Raw genomic sequence first — 17,330 nt, forward strand, 5'->3', positions numbered from 1 at the left:
TGAACCATTACAGATGCTCAGTACATTTTGAGTGTGATGACCATTTTTAAGGACAAATATTTTTTGCCTATATTTTATTTAAGAATTTACATATACTGGCCAGACGCAGTGGCTCATGCCTGCAATCCAGCACTTTGGGAGGCCGAGGTGGGTGGATCATGAGGTCAAGAGATCAAGACCATCCTGGCCAACATGGTGAAACCCCATCTCTACTAAAAATACAAAAATTAGCCGGGTGTGGTGCTGGGCACCTGTAGTCCCAGCTACTTGGGAGGCTGAGGCAGGAGGATCACTTGAATCTAGGAAGTGGAGGTTACAGTGAGCCAAGATTGCAACACTGCACTCTAGCCTGGCGACAGAGTGAAACTCTGTCTCAAAAAAAAAAGGAATTTACATATACTGCTTATTCTGAGAACTTGTTTCAAGGGAGAAGAGCAACATGCTCTCATACTTAGTTAAGTATTTGCTTTCACCATGTATTTTTTCTTCTGAAGAGGTGGCTTCCAGTCCACCTTTTTGTTTGTTTGTTTGAGTCAGAGTCTCTGTCACCCAGGCTGGAAGGCTGGAGTGCAATAGCCCAGTCTTGGCTCATGGCTGCGCCTCCCAGGTTCAAGCGATTCTCACGTCTCAGCCTCCAGAGTACCTGGGATTACAGGCGCACACCATCATGCCTGGGTAATTCTTTATCTGTATGTTTTGCTGTGTTGGTCAGGCTGGTCTTGAACTCCTGACCTCATGTGTTCCTCCCGCCTTGGCCTCCCAAAGTGCTGGGGTTACAGGTGTGAGCCACCACATCTGGCCCCAGTCCACTTTTTGTTGGGGGTGGGATGGGAGTGGGTTAATCACATAACCTCTGACTTCACTCTTGATGTGGAGAGAGAGATGCACAGAGGTTGAGGGCCTTGGGGACATTTTGAAACTTCAGCAGACTTCATCTTGGTAGATATTTCAAAACTGGACTTGACCATATTCAGTATTCATAATGAATTTTAGTATAACTTTCCAGAAACTGAATGTTAACCTTTACTGCAATCCTCAGAAATAAGGAGTATCAGAATATGTAAGACTGGAATGTTTTTCGTTTAGTTTTAGTTATTAATGATGTCTGCAATGGGTTCCTTTCCTCTGTTGAGCATTGGCAATGATAAAGACTTTCTTTTTGACTTGCTAGTATGTAAGTTTCAAATGCAGCAAGCTGACTTACTGCTAGGAAGGGTTAGCTAACCATCTCAAAAAATGTTCTGATTAAACAAATGTCAGTGTCCACAGTCTTGGTGCATACCTTGAATACAGAAGATCTGAGTCCTCCTTAACAATATGAAATGAAGAGTCTGAAATAAAGATCCAGCTTTAGCTGGGAGCAGTGGTGTGCACTTGTAGTCCCAACTACTTGGAAGGCGGAGGTAGGAGGATCTCTGGAGCCTAGGAGTTCAGAGCTGCAGTGAGCTATGACCATGCCATTGCACTCCAGCCTAGGTGACAGAACAAGATCCCGTGTCTTAAAAAAAGTTTGTTCCAAGCTTCTTAATGCATACTTTGCCCAATTATGGGGCCACAGCCTTCTCCTTTGCTTCTGTCTGCTGTGGGCATGTTCCATTTTTCACCAACTGATGGAACACAGCATCTGTGTTGTGGTTTCTTTTTAACCAGAATATAAGAAAGTATTTGCTGACTGAAGCCAGAGAAAAAAATAGACCTGAATTTCTTCAGGGTTGGCAGACTGCTGTTACAAAGGTAAGTATGTGATAATGAAATCCAGGCATGTCCAGGGGATGGAATTATCTAAGGGTGGGTGCCTTTAGGAACATTTGAAGACTGGTGACAGAGCTACCAAGGAGAGCCTGGAGGTTCTAGGGAGGCAGCTGAGAATAAACTTCAGTTTAGTATTCATCATCTGCTGCTCAGTTGCCCAGTGCTTCCTGGGAGCAAATCACTTCAGTCATTTCCTCCCTGAGGCAGTTGCTAATGATGTATTTGCTTTTCTGGGGGAAAAAAATGTTTTTTGGGTGGCACTTGCCTCTTGTGTCATGGCTCTTACTTCCAGATGACCTATATAGACCCAGAGAAATGCTGAAATGACTATTTGGATCCACTGAGGGGCGAAAGTACACTAGGCTACTTGCCAGGCATGTGAGGAAAATAGCCCAAGAGCTTCAGTCCCAGCAGTCTGGATACAGTGCCATGTTTGGCCCATGACATTCAAACTGTGGGGCAGAGTGCCCAGGCACAGCTGCTCATTCCTGTTGTAAATACCAGTGTCTTCCATTTATGGTGAGCTGTATTGTCAGTGTTTTTGTGCATTAGAGCTCAATTGATCCACATAACCTGGGAGGTAGGCAGCACATTTAGGGGTAAACATCATCTTTATTTTTTAGATGAGAAAACTGAAGCCCAGGTGTGATTTTCCCCAAAGCCCAGGTGTGATTTTCCCCAAAGGACATCTATTGATAGTCAGGTCCTTAAACACAGGTCCATCTGGATCATTGACACATGTTATAGGCAGGGTCTTGAAACAAACCTTTAAGCCAAACCCAAAGAGAGAAGATTTATTAGTTCATCCTTGAACTGAATCAATGCTGAATTTTAAAATTAAGCTTAAGTTTTGTGTTTTGAATAACCTAGTATACCAGTTCAAACCAGAACTGGTAAATTTACTGAATTTACTTGACTAAAAAGTCTAGGTATTCTAAATTTAGTCAGGATCTTCTGTATTCCCACTTTGGGCAGAATACAGTAACCAGTTATTTTAAAAACATACTGTTGGCTGGGCACAGTGGCTCATGCCTGTAATCCCAGCACTTTGGGAGGCAAAGGTGGGCGGATTGCTTGAGTCTAGGAGTTCAAGACCAGCCTGGGCAATATAGTGGGACGTCATCTCTACAAAACAAAATTAGCCAAGCGTAGTTCCAGCTACTTGGGAAGCTGAGAAAGATTGCTTGAACTCAGGAGACTGAGATTTTGCCACTGCACTCTAGCTTGGGCGACAGAGTGAGACCCTGTCTCAAAACCCCAAGAAACAAAAACCATACTATTTACCTTCCTGATTTCTTTCAAAGAATAGGACAGGGTTGTGTGATGTGAGATTGAAAGTGAAGACTGCTCAGCAGAGTTGTGACCATCCTAGCATCCAGAGGCCAGGCCTGTGTTCTCCCAGCCACAATTCCATTTTGACTCTTGTCAGTGAATTGATGATAGAACTCTGATCCAAATGCATGTTTTTAAAGTAGGTTTTTACATTTGATTTCCCATTTCTCATATTTAGGTAAAACATTGTTCTATAATTGTGATTGCCACTTGATAGCTCTTTTTATGTGGCCAGGTGCCTCCATAAAATTAGATGCTTGAAATATCAGAGGATATACCAGCTGTCCTGCAGAGAGAAAAGTTTCGTATCTTTTGCACATTTTTCCATAAAGGAGTTTTTCTTAAGAGGAGTAATTGATCTTATTTTAATGACTCTTTTGTTTTTCCCCTCAGTGTATTCCACAACAGAAAAATGACAGTGACTGTGGAGTCTTTGTGCTCCAGGTAAAGAAATACTGTTTTTTTCAGAATTTATGATATGTGAATTGAGTTTGTTGGGTTGAGTGGGGAGTTACGGCAGTTCCTGTATGTGTACATGATGCTAGGTACAAGCAACAGAGTACCTTCCCTCCCCTTTATTGCTGAGGAGCAGTAGTTTCTACATTTTCAGATGTTATCATTAGGAAGAACCACCTTCCAGGGACCAAGAATGACCTGTGGGTATCATCCATGTCTCATTGGAGGTTATTAGTAAGCCACATTGGAGGCTGACTTGAATTTGTCTGTATCACAACCATTGGCATCTGCAGAATTTTTAAAAAACCATTGGTAAGCAATCTGCAGGTCTTTGACACAGAGTGATTAAATTTTAAATATGGTCCACATAGAAAAACTGCCATCTCACGCTGTAGATCTCCTTAGAGATCAAAAAGGGCTATGGAAGAAATTCAGTTTTATATATATGTATGAAGGAAATTACAGAATATAATGCATGAATTTAGAGATTTGTAAAGATCTTGGAAGACGGGTTCATTTGTATACCTCATACATGTTTGAGGTTTTGTAAGCAAATTCAACTTCCCACTTAAGGGCCATGATCTAGCTGCACTCAGCAGGTTGCACTTCGGGAGGAATTTAGGTCTTTTCATCAGTTGCTGCTTTTCACAATATTGGGTCAGGAGGGAGAGGCAATCCCAAGCCGTATACTAACTTGTTCAGTTGACTGCAATTTGGACAAATGTTGAAAACAGTGTGTTTTTACAGTAGTTTAAACAGACATGAAAATGCTGCCTTACATCAGGGGTCCCCAACCTCTGGGCCACGGACAGATACCATTTACATTAGGTTATCATAGGAGCATGAACCCTGTTGTGAACTGCGTATGCAAGGGATCTAGGTTGTATGCTCCTTATGACAATCTAATACCTGATAATTCATCCTGACACCAACCTCCTCCCCTCACCCCCATCAGTCTGTGGAAAAAATTGCCTTCCATGAAACCAGTCCCAGGTGCCAAAAAAGGTTGGGAACGTCTGCCTTAGACCCTGTTAGGTCTGCATTTAGTAAAATATAACGGGCTGGCACACAGCTCCTGCCATTTAAGTATTTCTGGGACCTTTGCAGTACTGCAAGTGCCTCGCCTTAGAGCAGCCTTTCCAGTTTTCACAAGAAGACATGCCCCGGGTACGGAAGAGGATTTACAAGGAGCTATGTGAGTGCCGGCTCATGGACTGAAACTCAGCAGGGACTCTGGGAAGTCTGACCAAGTTGGAGCAGATGGTTTGTTACTTGAATCTCCAAACACTTAGTTGAATTTTTACAGATATTTCAGATCAGTGGTGTTGGGCCACTATTGTTACCTCAAATTTATTTTTTGCCCTTAATTCTTTCTCCAGCTACCATGTACTATTGTTTAATGTTCAGTTTGGTTTCATTTTTAATTTTATGGATTCTGTGCGTCCCCCATATTTAATATTTATTATTCAAACGCATGCATGTAGACAGAGCATGCAGTGAAGAGTATTAAAAAAAAAAAAAGCTTAGTAGATTTGGTGCAGCTTTTGAAACTTAGTTAGATGTGAACTGAATACAGGTTTCAAATTTATTCCCAGAACCTAAAAATGCAAGATGTTTTTGATACAACATAACTCTGAGAATAGTAAGTGTTCCCTGGGGCATTAAGGGTAGCTAGGAGTGGTTTTGACAAATCCAGTCCTGTTTTACTTTTACCAGTGGCACTTTTCACTGACTTTCCTCTCCAAGTGAGTCTTAGAGAGTGCAGTTCATTCCTTTTGAAGGGCGAGATGGAAGTGGCCGTAAACTGACTGGTGTGTTCTGTTTCAGGAGGCACACTTGTAAGCACAGTGCCTGCTTCGGGAAGAGTAAATTAAGGTGTGAGAAAAAGACAGCAACTTTCGGGGCCAGTAACAATGATAGATTTCAGTTGTGGTTTTAAGAATTATAATACATGGTATACATCTTATAAAGGCTTTTGCTGGGATAGTGAATTCCCTGGATTTTTCTGGTTTTGACCTGTTGAAAAACAATTATCCCATCAAACCTAGTAGTCAAACAAATAATGCAGCTAGGAGTAATTTGTAAGTTGTCATTTCCCTGTGTTGCCTCCCAATTGGAAGAAGTTAAGGTTTACCAAATCCATTTCTATTTTCAAGGGTATCTGAAATTTAAACATTCAAAATTGAAGACTGACTGACTTTAGATCTTTTGCAAGTGGCTGGAGAGAAGAGGGAAGGTAGTAAAGGCAACTTACTCCCATGGGAGTGCAGCAACTGTATCAGGTTTTTTTTTTCTCCTGTCCCTTTAGTGATCTCAGTAACATGCAGGGCACATCTGGCTTCTGTGTGACCAATGCTGACACTAGCAGTTGTTTTTTCTCCTCCTTTTGAACCTCGTCTTCTGAAGGAAGGTCTAAATGGCCTTGTCCATACAGTTAGCTGCATTAGGATTAATGTCATGCACCTTACATCTTTAATCCAGCCTTTTGTGACACTGGAAAGGAAAGCCGTATGTTAAACCTACGCAGTTATCTTTTCTGAATCAGGGGAGGAAAAACCACCAGTGTATGTATGAGAAACTCAGAAGTTTGAATAGAAAAACACCAAGTAAATGGCAGAAGATACTCAAATTTATGCCTGGGTAGGTTTGGGATGTTGAAAAAGCTAAACTGTTTAGTTTCACATGGCCCTAAGGTATGGCTGAGAGAAGGCTGATGCCAGCAATTGAGAACTGAGTCAGACCATGTTTACACGCAGGGTTCCCAACACCAGGGGTGACACTGGGAAGCAGCCCCAGCACTTTTCTCTCCTGAGTCCTCCAGACTCAAAATCCTTAATTTAAAACCAGGTCAGTGTTTCTTACTGTGTTTCAAGTCGTTACAAAGACTGAGAGTAGAGGCACTTTATGCTGCTATAGATGGGGTTCTGTCAGCATTAGGAAAAATGAGTTTAAGGTGAGGAAGAGCTTTTCATGAGTTTTTCAAACATAATTGTGCAAACATGAGATTTTTCCAAAACATATGCCAGGCATTTGCCTCTAATTTTTTTTGGTGGGGGTGCGGTATACCAAAGTAGCCAGTCACTGGGCTATTGATTCAGAATGTCTTATACCTCAGAGTGAGGAAGTATTTCAGTTCTTCATTGACAGAACCTGGCATGCAGAAGAGACAGAATTGTTCCTGTAAGAAAATCAAGAGCATGAGCTGCCGTTTCCTCCAATCTGCGAAACGTGAGCTGTCCAAGTCCAGAGACTCTCACTTCCAGCTTAATGCTTCATAGGGCATCTTGAGGTATGCCGCCCAGTGTGGCTTAGACTAAATGTTGAGTTTGGTCTTTATTTTTCCCCCACTTTTTTTTTTCTTTGAGACAAGAGTCTCGCTGTCACCCAGGCTGGAGTGCAGTAGCATGATCTTGATCTCTAAATTAGGTATTAACCTCTGTTTAACTTAAGTCCTAGATCAGAATGTCCTGTTTTTCTGATGTTTACAGTAATTGCTTCCTTGGTTAATAAAGGTATTTTTGAAACACACTCTGGACTGTTGGTGAAAGAGGCAGACGTGGTTTTACTGGTACTAGTTTGGCACTGAACTGTTTGGGTGCTCACGAGGTAGGCAGACCTTACACCTTTTTTTTTTTTTTTTTTGAGACAGAGTCTCGCTCTGTTGCCCAGGCTGGAGTGCAATGGCACAATCTCAGTTCACTGCAACCTCGGCCTCCTGGGTTCAAGCAATTCTCCTGCCTCAGCCTCCCAAGTAGCTGAACTACAGACACACGCCATCATGCCCAGCTAATTTTTGTATTTTTAGTAGAGACAGGGTTTCACCATGTTGGTCAGGCTGGTCTCAAATTCCTGACCTCAGGTGATCCACCTGCCTTAGCCTCCCAAAGTGCTGGGATTACAAGTGTGAGCCACTGTGCCAGGCCTAGACCTTATGCTTTTGAGGTTGAGTGCACGCCTTGTGCTAACTAAAAGCTACTTTTGATGAGCCTTCAACAAGCTGCCCAGTCCTCTCCTCAACAAACATACCAGGTTGTAGTTACTTCTTTACAGTGGTCTTTCCTTTTGTTAAATCCATAGCAATGAATATAGATTTAATTCAACTTTTAGTTAAGTTCTCTCAAGAATCCTAATCAACTTTCTGTTGGCCTCTTAAGAAGGGGAAAAGAAGTTGCTGCCAATATAATCCCCAAACTGTTTTTGGCTTTGCATTCTCTTTTCTACCTAGCACTGAATCTGAGTAACATTGTCATCCTGGATTTATAGTTGGAAGAAAACAGTAACAGACCTAACTGGGACTCAGCCAGCACTAGTCTCATCTTAGCTGCCCTTTTTCTCTGCAGTTACAGTTTACTGCTTCCCTGGGCTAGAAGTAACTGGGGGGGTCTGGGCAGGTCAGACTCTTCAGGCAAGACAGTCTGTTAATAGTGTGAAATAGAGATACTGATTCCCTGCTCTGCTTAGTTAAGGAACGGAATTAAATCAGCAGTTATAAAGCACATACGTACTTTTGTTATGTGCTAGGCTCTGCCTCCTGGCCTGTAGATAATTAAGACGACCCAGGGAATACCATCAGAGAAGTGCTAATTGCATTTGGGTGTTACAAAAGCAGACCCAGACAGGCTGTTCACTTAACTGGTACCTGTTGGTCAGAAAAAATTTATTTAAAGATTATCATCATATGAAATTACAGTACTCAACCCTTCTAGCAGAATATTTTTTTGAAAAATAAATAAATACCTTTATAAACTTGTGTTCTGTTGTGTTGAAAAACATGCACCGTTTGGTAATTTTTTTTCCTATAACATTCTAGTCATGACAAGGGTCATTTAAGAACAGTGAGCAGTGCAGGCAGGCCCTAACCAGCTTACCCTTAAAGGAACAGCACCATCCAACTGAATTTTCTATGATGTTAGAAATGTTCTGTATTTTCATCTACAACAGTAGTCACTAGCCATATGTGGGTACTGAGCATTTAAAATAAGGTTAGCTTGACTGAGAAACTGAATGTTTAATTCTCATTACTTCACCACCTATATTAACTGTGGTTCCCTAATCTTAGTGTACATGTTTGAATTTTCACTTTCTCTGATTAAAGTGACAAATAGGTCATCAGATGCTATCCATGAGAAACAGGAAACAATGGTGCAGTAGAAACTCATATTTAGTGTTCTCAAGCACAAGAAACCTAAGATTATCTTAACTCAGCCCCCATTTCCCTTCCCCTGCAATCATCCAGAGTATGTTTTCTGGAAAACTAAGCTATTCTTCCATCAGTAGAGGTTGCTTGGTGCCTATTTTATCACTTTCACAACATCATCAGTGTTCTCTCCTCACATGCAGCTAGTTATTTCTAACTCTCCATTCAAAATGGGCATGCAAATTTCCACATTATTCATAGAATCCCCCTAGAACTCATTCATGTGTAGTCCAGAGTACAGGAGTTCCAGAACACATCCCTCTTTATAAGGCAGGAAACGGGCAGTGACAACGGTAAGTCTTCCAACTTTACTGAAACCTGTTATATAGAAGGCAATTCAAAGAAAAGCAGTCTCCTGTAGAAATATGAGTTAAGTTTTACTACAAAAGAATATAAAATACATTAGCTTAAACTACAGTATAGACAAATTTTAAAAATGAACAGTGTATCCTCATTAAATGTTTGCAAAGTTTCTTCCTAAGCACTTTCAGATTTCTACACTCACTGTTCAATGAGAGATGTTCACACTAAGGTACTTCAGCCCCAAGTTTCACAAACTATTGGAAGTTAGAAAGTACTTCATTGCTAAGTGAAAAAAATTCACATTTTTTCATATCGGGGAAAATTATACTATACTAACAGTTTTAAATGAACAATAACTCACATGTATTAGAGAAAAATCACCTCTTGCCTTACAAATACAAAATAAATTCCCTAGACTCCCCTTCTCTGTAGAGACCATCAGCTCACTGTGAAGGCTTAAGCCTCAATAAGTACAATTTGAGGAAAAAAATAAAACAGACTTCACCATGAGAAATGGCTAAAAGCAGCATCTCCTACAGGAACCTTCTGTGATTGTTTCTATTAAACATTCTAACTTCAACATCCTTTTTTAAACCCACTTCATTCCTAACATCACTGAAAATGAAGAGTAACTTTGATGGTCCTCATGTCAATGCAGTGTTTTTACTGTCATTTGATATTTTATCCCATTTCCTACTGTCAGTGTCTCCCCTAACCCTGAAATTATTTAGAGGTTCTATGACAAACCCTTGCTTTTTAGCTTTAGGTATAACATTGACATCTTTGGAAAAATGTGTCAGTAAATACTCAAGTTCTGGCCTCATTTCCTGATGTGTAAAGCATGGAAGCAGGGCTGTCCTGTGTAGATTGCTTTTGCACAACTATTTAGGAAGGTCTTTGATCTCTAAGCTTGCCTTTAGAGATTAACATTCATCGAAAACAAATTCAATTGTCAAATACCTGTTCCTAATTTAGTGCAAAGCCATACAACGCAGCACACTCCATTTGTTGTTTTATGTTTTGCTTTGTTTGTAGAGAAGGGTATCTTGCTGTGTTGCCAAGTCTGGTCTCAAACTCCTGGCCTCAGCTATCCTTCCTTTCAGCCTCCTAAAGTGTTGGGATTACAGGTGTGAGCCACCATGCCTGGCCCCACCTCCATTTATTAGGCATTATCTCATGTAAACTTAAAATTTAAAAAATAATTCCAGGCTCCGATGTAGATCATGAACCTACTTAACACTCAATATGGTAAAAACAAATGTTTTAAATTGTTCTAGTCTTCCTAAAAGAAGTATAATGGTTTTGGCTCAAGACTCATCAACATTATAGATCCAATCGTTGTCAAAGAACACAGTTTCTGACCTGGTAACGAAATTGTTCTGATAATCCGACACATGGCCAAGATTCTCAGACAAGAATAAAAGGCATTCGTTTGGATTCTGTCCTTTCATAACTTTCAGAGGAAAATCAAGAAGAGGCTTTCAGCCCAGTAAAGACACTGATCAAAGCTTGGTAAAAATGGGCTTGTATGCAGACTTTAAGTGATGTTCTTCAACAAATTAAACAGGCCAAAGGAGTGTTTTTCACTGATGGAGCTCTCACCACTCACTGGTTCTGTGCCAGTTTTCCATAGCCTCCTCTCCCAGCATCATAGTCTTGCCGATACTCATCCCGTACCTTTAATGAAAAGAACAGAGTTACAATATAGAGAAGAATGGTAAAAAAATACGCCTCCCACAAACATGTCAGTGGAACCTGTTCAGATGCCCTAATGTGAACATTTCAAGCAGGACATAATGCACTTCAACTCATTTCAGTGCATTTTGCTTTCTTTGTAGATATTCCTGCAGGTGGAAGATACCCAGCCCCTAGCAAAAATTCAAGAATGGATGCTTGTTAGAAATGTACAGAATAGACTATTTCAGGGTTTAAAAAATCAATTTACCCAAACCGTTAGGTGGTTTTTACATCACTTCAAGCCAAGATTAAAGACATGAAGTTATTTATAAAAAAGTAAATATAAATTGCCAAAACACCTGTCATTGTGACTAGAATCCCAGGCAATGGCTGATCCCAGAGACCCTTCTTGCATACCTGACCCCCAGATCGCCCACGGCCGTACTGCCTGCCCTCCTTAAAGCCTGCGTCCCAGTCTGTGCGAATGATTCGGTCATCTAGACGAGTTCCATTTATATACCGCATGGCATTTTCTGCATCTGCTCGTGAGTAATATCTTAAATATTAAGGAACACTAGCATTTTCCCAAGCATTTTTGGAAATGGGAGAACATGTAAATGAAGCCGAGTTGTTAAAAAGTGTAAGACCTAATCCAACCAGATGTAGTGCAAAGACAGTAATTCAGCTTGCATAGGCCTGTTTGCAATTGGTCTAGAAGCACATAGTCAAATGTAACACTTAACCATGGCTACACTGATCATGAGTTCCTGGACATTCCTGTTGATAATTTTTGGTCTCATATCCGTATTTTGGTTTGCAAAATATAAAATACATTCAGTGCAGGTTTAGACCACTGTACACTTCTTACCCAAGAAACAAGTGCTATATATTCAAGTTAGGTGCAACATATTCCAGAGCAACCTTAATAAAGAGGTCACAGTGCATATGGAATCGCACTGCATTTCACTAAAGGAGAGACTCAAGGTATCAAGAAGGTAGTAGTTCCCAAACCTACTTAATCAGAGAGATCTCCATTTAGTTAAATGTCTATCTGGGAAGACTTGTAAGCAGGAAGACGTTTAATCCCAGACAAATAAGACAATAGTGTTCTCAATAAACCATCTGGAAGAAGTAGTAGCTTTGATGTTAGCAGGCCAAAATAAAATCTTTCTTCATACTAGCATTTGGGAAACCCACATATCCCCAAGGCAAGCCAGCAGTCTGGGAGAGAAGCCCTGCCTGGGTCCAATGAATCAGCATTTTTAATTATGAACAGAAATCCAGGGATTACCAGACATTTAAGGAAAATTTTCAACCAAATCAAACAAAATCAGGGCACAGAACAAAATTCAAAAGAAACATTAGATTGGGTCTGCAAAACTTCTCAGAATATTAAATTGAATGAACAAAACATAAAATATAGTAAAAAGAACATAGGATAAATCCAGGAGGTCCAGTATTTAAAGAATCTAGTAAGGTAATTAAACGATCACAAGTAAAGTTTTGGTTTTTACCTATACAGTCAACTTATATACATCTACATAATGAAATACTATACAGGTATTTTACTTAAAAAAATTTGTTTTGCTCTGTCACCCAGGCTGGAACACAGTGGCACCATCACAACTCACTGCAGCCTTTAACTCTTGGGCCCCAGTGATCCTGGATCTACCTCAGCTTTCTGAGTAGCTAGCACTACAAATATGAGCCATGAAACCCAGCTACACAGCTGTCTTTAAAACAGACCTGCCGGGCGCGGTGGCTCAAGCCTGTAATCCCAGCACTTTGGGAGGCCGAGGTGGGTGGATCACGAGGTCGAGAGATCGAGACCAACCTGGTCAACATGGTGAAACCCCGTCTCTACTAAAAATACAAAAAATTAGCTGGGCATGGTGGTGCGTGCCTGTAATCCCAGCTACTCAGGAGGCTGAGGCAGGAGAATTGCCTGAACCCAGGAGGCGGAGGTTGCGGTGAGCCGAGATCGCGCCATTGCACTCCAGCCTGGGTAACAAGAGCGAAACTCCATCTCAAAAAAAAAAAAAAAAAAAAAAAAAAACAAACCTACATGTGCTGAAATGAACAATAAAAAAATTTATTTAAAAAGAAAACCAGCACATGAAGTACACTACTGCACACCCACAGGATTACTTTTTGAAAGAAACCCAAGAAACTGGTAACTGACTGCTTCTAGGAAAGGGAATTGGGTGTTTAGAACAGAACAAGGTTTTTATATTTTCACTATGCTCTTTGGAAGTTTTTTTACATGAAGGGCAAATATTCTTGAAAAACTTTTTCTTAACCATAAACCATGGATTTCAAGACAATGTAAATAGTGGCAGCTTTCATAGTATAAGAGCAGAGGTAAATATGACAGAAGGTAGAAGAGAGATGAAGGAAAACGTAGGGACAAGCGCAGGGATGCTTATGAGCTAACAGCCTCACTTTTTTTTTTTTTTCCCCAAACAGGCAACCAACCACTCTCAGCTCTACCCTGGTTCAACAGCTACATTAAACACAGGAAGGATACTCCACAAAACAGAATCCACATGCTGTTTTCTTCATTTTATCCAGACCCATAATGATTTTCTTTATGTCACCACTTTTGCTGAAGAGTTCATAGATTTGTTCTTCAGTTGTGTAAAAAGAAAGATTTCCAACATATAACGTACAGCTTTTCTTAAGTAATTTTTCTTGTTCTTCATTGTCACCCTAGAATTTCAAATAGAAACAAAAGTTAAGCAACTTAAGAGCCTTGCTTAAATAGTATTTCTAAGCATGGTAAAAAAAAACATTTACTAATTCTGATGTGGAAATCAAATTCTCTCATCCCAATCTACTACAAATGCCTTGCCCAAAAAAGGGGGGGATTGTGGCCAGGCGCGGTGGCTCACGCCTGTAATCCCAGCACTTTGGGAGGCCGAGGCGGGTGGATCATGATGAGGTCAAGAGATCGAGACCATCCTGGTCAACATGGTGAAACCCCGTCTCTACTAAAAATACAAAAAATTAGCTGGGCATGGTGGTGCGTGCCTGTAATCCCAGCTACTCAGGAGGCTGAGGCAGGAGAATTGCCTGAACCCAGGAGGCGGAGGTTGTGGTGAGCTGAGATCGCGCCATTGCACTCCAGCCTGGGTAACAAGAGCAACACTCGGTCTCAAAAAAAAGGGGGGGGCGGAGATTGTTCACATTTTGTGAAGCACGTATGGAAAATCCAGACCTTTAATAGAGAGACAGACTCAAAAGTTATACCACATACAACAAAATAACTTCTACAACAGACTCTCACAAGTGGCTTGCCTTTTCCATGTACACACCATATCCTCAGTACTGCATCCTTTAAACCCGAGTTTAAACTCTGGACCTTGACCTATAAGGGCCCTTTTATCCTCTACAGTGAAAAGTAAGTGGACTTTCAGAGATAGAGTTCCTCTTTTAATACACCTATAGAAACTGTTCAGAGCAACAACTTGGATGCTTTACATGCTCATATATTTTTCTGAGTTTAGGGAAAAAATGCAGTGATCAGAAAAAAAAAAAAAAAAAAAAAAAAAAACCAGACCTCATTTTCCTAATGGGCATCCAAATTGGGATGAAAGGATGAAGCCAGAGACAAGAACATAACTGGGCTTCATCCAGCGCAATTGACAAATCCCTGGATCCAAAATGGCTCAGCGAGGTTGGGCACAGTGGCTCACATCCGTAATCCCAGCACTTTGGGAGGTGGAGGAGGGTGGATTGCCTGAGGTCAGGAGTTCAAGACCAGGCTGGGCATGGTGGTGGACACCTGTTAATCCCAGCTACTTGGGAGGCTGAGGCAGGAGAATCGCTTAAACTTGGGAGGTGGAGGCTGCAATGAGCCGAGATCATGCCATTGCACTCCAGCCTGGGCCTCAGAAGCAAAACTCCATCTCAAAAAAAAAAAAAAAATCCACAGAACAATAGTCATTCTATGTTAAAAAGAGGTTTCCAGAACTATGAGACATTAGACAAAGTAAATTCCTGTCATTTTACTGCTGTCACTGATTTGTTAACATGGATGGGGCATCTTCGTTTTCTACTTTCCTCACATAAGTAAGGTCCAAATAGCCTACAGTTTAAGATAACTGTGGCATAAATAAGTACTTAAGTATAGGAATATGGATTCCATTCACAGAATGCTAGAAATTCCACATGACAGTATGTTATTACTGTCTAAATAAAGCTCTAGGTTTTAGACCGAAGAGATTAATAGACAACGTCAAAAGTTTTCAGTTTTCATTTTACGAGATAAATTAAGTTAAAAATGGTTAGGACGTGGAACTGTCTAAAGTAATAGCTGTAAAAGTGGCAGAAGTGCAAATCATGCCTGGCACTTAAGCATCTAAAAACTTGACAAGCCAGGATCAGTGGTTCACATCTGTAATCCCAACACTTTGGGAAGCCCAGGCAGGTGGACTGCTTGAGTCCCCAAGTTTGAGACCAGCCTGAACAATACAGGGAGACCTGTCTCTACAAAAAGCCATACGTAGTGGTGCAAACCTGTGGTCCCAGCTTCTCCAGAGGCTGAGGTGGGAGGATCACTTGGGCTCGGGAGGCTGAGGCTGCATGATCCGTGATTGTGCCACTGCACTTCAGCATAGGCAACAGAGCTAGTCTCCGTCTCAAAAAATAAATAAATCTTTTTTTAGTTTTTTTTGAGACATAGTCTCACTCTGTCGCCCAGGCTGGAATGCGTAAATAATAAATCTTTTTTGTTTTTTGGGGACATAGTCTCACTCTGTCGCCCAGGCTGGAGTGCAGTGGCGTGATCTCAGCTCACTGCAACCTCCACCTTCTGGGTTTCAAGCGACTCTCCTGCCCCAGCCTCCCAAGTAGCCAAGATTACAGGCAACTGCCACCATGCCCAGCTAATTTTTTTATTTTTAGCATAGATGGGGTTTCACCATCTTGGCCGGGCTGGTCTTGAACTCCTGACCTCGTTATCCACCTGTGCCGGCCTCCCAAAGTGCTGGGATTACAGGTGTGAGCCACTGTGCCGTGCCCGTCCTTGAATAAATAATTTTTTTTTTTTTTGAGATGGAGTCTCGCTCTGTTGCCCAAGCTGGAGTACGATGGCGCGATCTCAGGTCACTGCAACCTCCGCCTCCTGTGTTCAAGCATTCTCCTGTCAGCCTCCAGAGTAGCTGGGACTACTGGCACGCACCACCACACCCAGCTAATTTTTTGCATTTTGAGTAGAGACGGGGTTTCATCATGTTGGCCAGGATGGTCTCGATCTCCTGACGTCATGATCTGGCCGCCTCTGCCTCCCCAAGTTCTGGGATTACAGGCGTGAGCCACCATGCTCGGCTGAATAAATTTAAGAGCTTCCCCAATTTGCTGCCAAACAAAATTTCCTTTTCCCTACTTTAGTAACACATTTCCCACATTCTCCACACCTACCCTCTGCTATGTACACCCCTTCATTTCCCAGTCACAAGGGGATTTCCCCCCTCTCCCTTTTCTGAATCCTCACTGCTTCTCTCTTAACTCACTTCTGCTTAGATTCTGGTTACTTCCCTCCATTTATAATCCACACTACGGGGAATTATGAGCTCGTAGAGTGCAGAAAACTGTCTTCCCTCTCCCTCTAGGGTTTAATACAAGGCTTTAGCAACAGCACGCAATAAACGTTTACTAAATAACTGGGTTAATGAGTCCCGCTCCCCCCAACCGTATTCCATCTCAGCCTTTGTTGATACTGAAAAGCCTACTCTGAATATCTGCAGCCTCCCCCTTTCCCACAAAATACAGTGATACAGTATTCGATATAGTCTGGACTAAAAATTTCCCTCTTCTGAAATGCAGCAATTCTCCCATCTTTACACCCTCAACGTGCCCAGCTTGACGGGTCCACCTCCCACTCCGACGCTTCCCCAAGGGCAGAGTGAGGACTCCACTTGTCTCCCACGCACCGCGTACAGTTTCCGTAGGACCGCCCTCCTAGAGAAGGGGCCCGAATCGCCGAAGGGCACAGCTTCGCTGATTTAAAAAACAAAGTAAAAAGCCCCGTAGCTGCACCAGGAAGGCGCCTCTACAGACTCAGGGAGTTAGGATACCCCTCCCCCCCCTTGTTACGGAGTCACCCTCCCGAGGCAAAACCGTGGAAACAGGAGCCACGACTACTTCTACCACTCAAATCTCTCGGCGCTGGCCAGGGTACCGGGAGTGCCTGCGAGGGAATGGGAAAGCGAGCCTCAAATTCCCATTCTTCCAAAGTGGCTTCACTGATATCCAAACGCCCTTCCAGCACCCATTCCCTGCCTCTCCAGCAGGCACCGAGGCCCCACTTGGCGTTTGGGGACTCCAGCATAATGGGAGGCAACACAACGAGATAAGAGCAAACCGTTTCTCAGCGTTCTGGCCCAGGGCCTTCCCCTCTCGCGGCCCGGCCTCCCTCACCCGGAAGTGCTGGTCCCGGTACTGGCTCAGCTCCACGTAGGAGTCGCTGCGCAGCGCCTTCAGAAGGCCACCCGACATAGTGCCGAGAAGCGGACGAGAATACGACGACTCCTGACGCGAGGCGGTGGCTGCCGCGGCGGAAGCGGAAACGCGCCGAGACGCGCGTCTTATTGGACCCAGTCCGGGCTACAGT

At 42.3% G+C, this 17,330-nt stretch overlaps 2 protein-coding genes across 5 annotated transcripts in view; one reads left to right on the forward strand and one right to left on the reverse strand.

Moving 5' to 3' along the window:
* The window catches only part of SENP5 (SUMO specific peptidase 5), a 64,145-nt gene extending 57,077 nt beyond the window's left edge, over positions 1-7,068 (forward strand). Inside the window, exons 8-10 of one of the 2 annotated variants that reach the window (XM_010336952.3) lie at positions 1,651-1,734; positions 3,478-3,528; positions 4,648-7,068. In XM_010336952.3, the coding sequence (XP_010335254.2) occupies positions 1,651-1,734; positions 3,478-3,528; positions 4,648-4,758 (246 nt within the window). In that variant the 3' untranslated portion in view covers positions 4,759-7,068. The remainder of the gene's footprint in view (positions 1-1,650; positions 1,735-3,477; positions 3,529-4,647) is intronic. The other variant, XM_010336953.3, reaches the window with a different exon arrangement.
* Positions 7,069-8,163: 1,095 nt separating this feature from the next.
* On the reverse strand, positions 8,164-17,289 carry NCBP2 (nuclear cap binding protein subunit 2). Of its 3 annotated transcripts, none has more exons than XM_039477139.2 (4): positions 17,138-17,289; positions 13,245-13,426; positions 11,135-11,273; positions 8,164-10,717 (listed from the first exon to the last, which is right to left on the reverse strand). In XM_039477139.2, exons 1-4 carry the CDS (start codon positions 17,213-17,215, stop codon positions 10,646-10,648), a joined length of 471 nt encoding a protein of 156 aa, XP_039333073.1. In that variant the 5' UTR covers positions 17,216-17,289; the 3' UTR covers positions 8,164-10,645. The 3 variants fall into 3 exon arrangements, with proteins under 3 accessions (XP_039333073.1, XP_074260156.1, XP_039333072.1); XM_074404055.1 differs by having other exon boundaries at positions 17,082-17,160; XM_039477138.2 differs by lacking the exon at positions 17,138-17,289 and adding an exon at positions 16,899-17,075.
* Between the last annotated feature and the right edge of the window lie 41 nt (positions 17,290-17,330).

This window comes from Saimiri boliviensis, chromosome 8 (genome assembly GCF_048565385.1).
Source record: "Saimiri boliviensis isolate mSaiBol1 chromosome 8, mSaiBol1.pri, whole genome shotgun sequence".
Classification (NCBI taxonomy): Eukaryota; Metazoa; Chordata; class Mammalia; order Primates; family Cebidae; genus Saimiri; species Saimiri boliviensis.

Bases quoted from the DNA above. Each gene is read 5' to 3' on its own strand.
- NCBP2 (XM_039477138.2), bottom strand. From the start codon at position 17,048: ATGCTGGAGTCCCCAAACGCCAAGTGGGGCCTCGGTGCCTGCTGGAGA. The intron at 13,427-16,898 runs GTACCCTGGCCA...TTGAAATTCTAG, and splicing joins TTCCCTCGCAGGCACTCCCG to GGTGACAATGAAGAACAAGA. The intron at 11,274-13,244 runs GTATCCTTCCTG...TTAATATTTAAG, and splicing joins TGTGGATTCTGTTTTGTGGA to ATATTACTCACGAGCAGATG.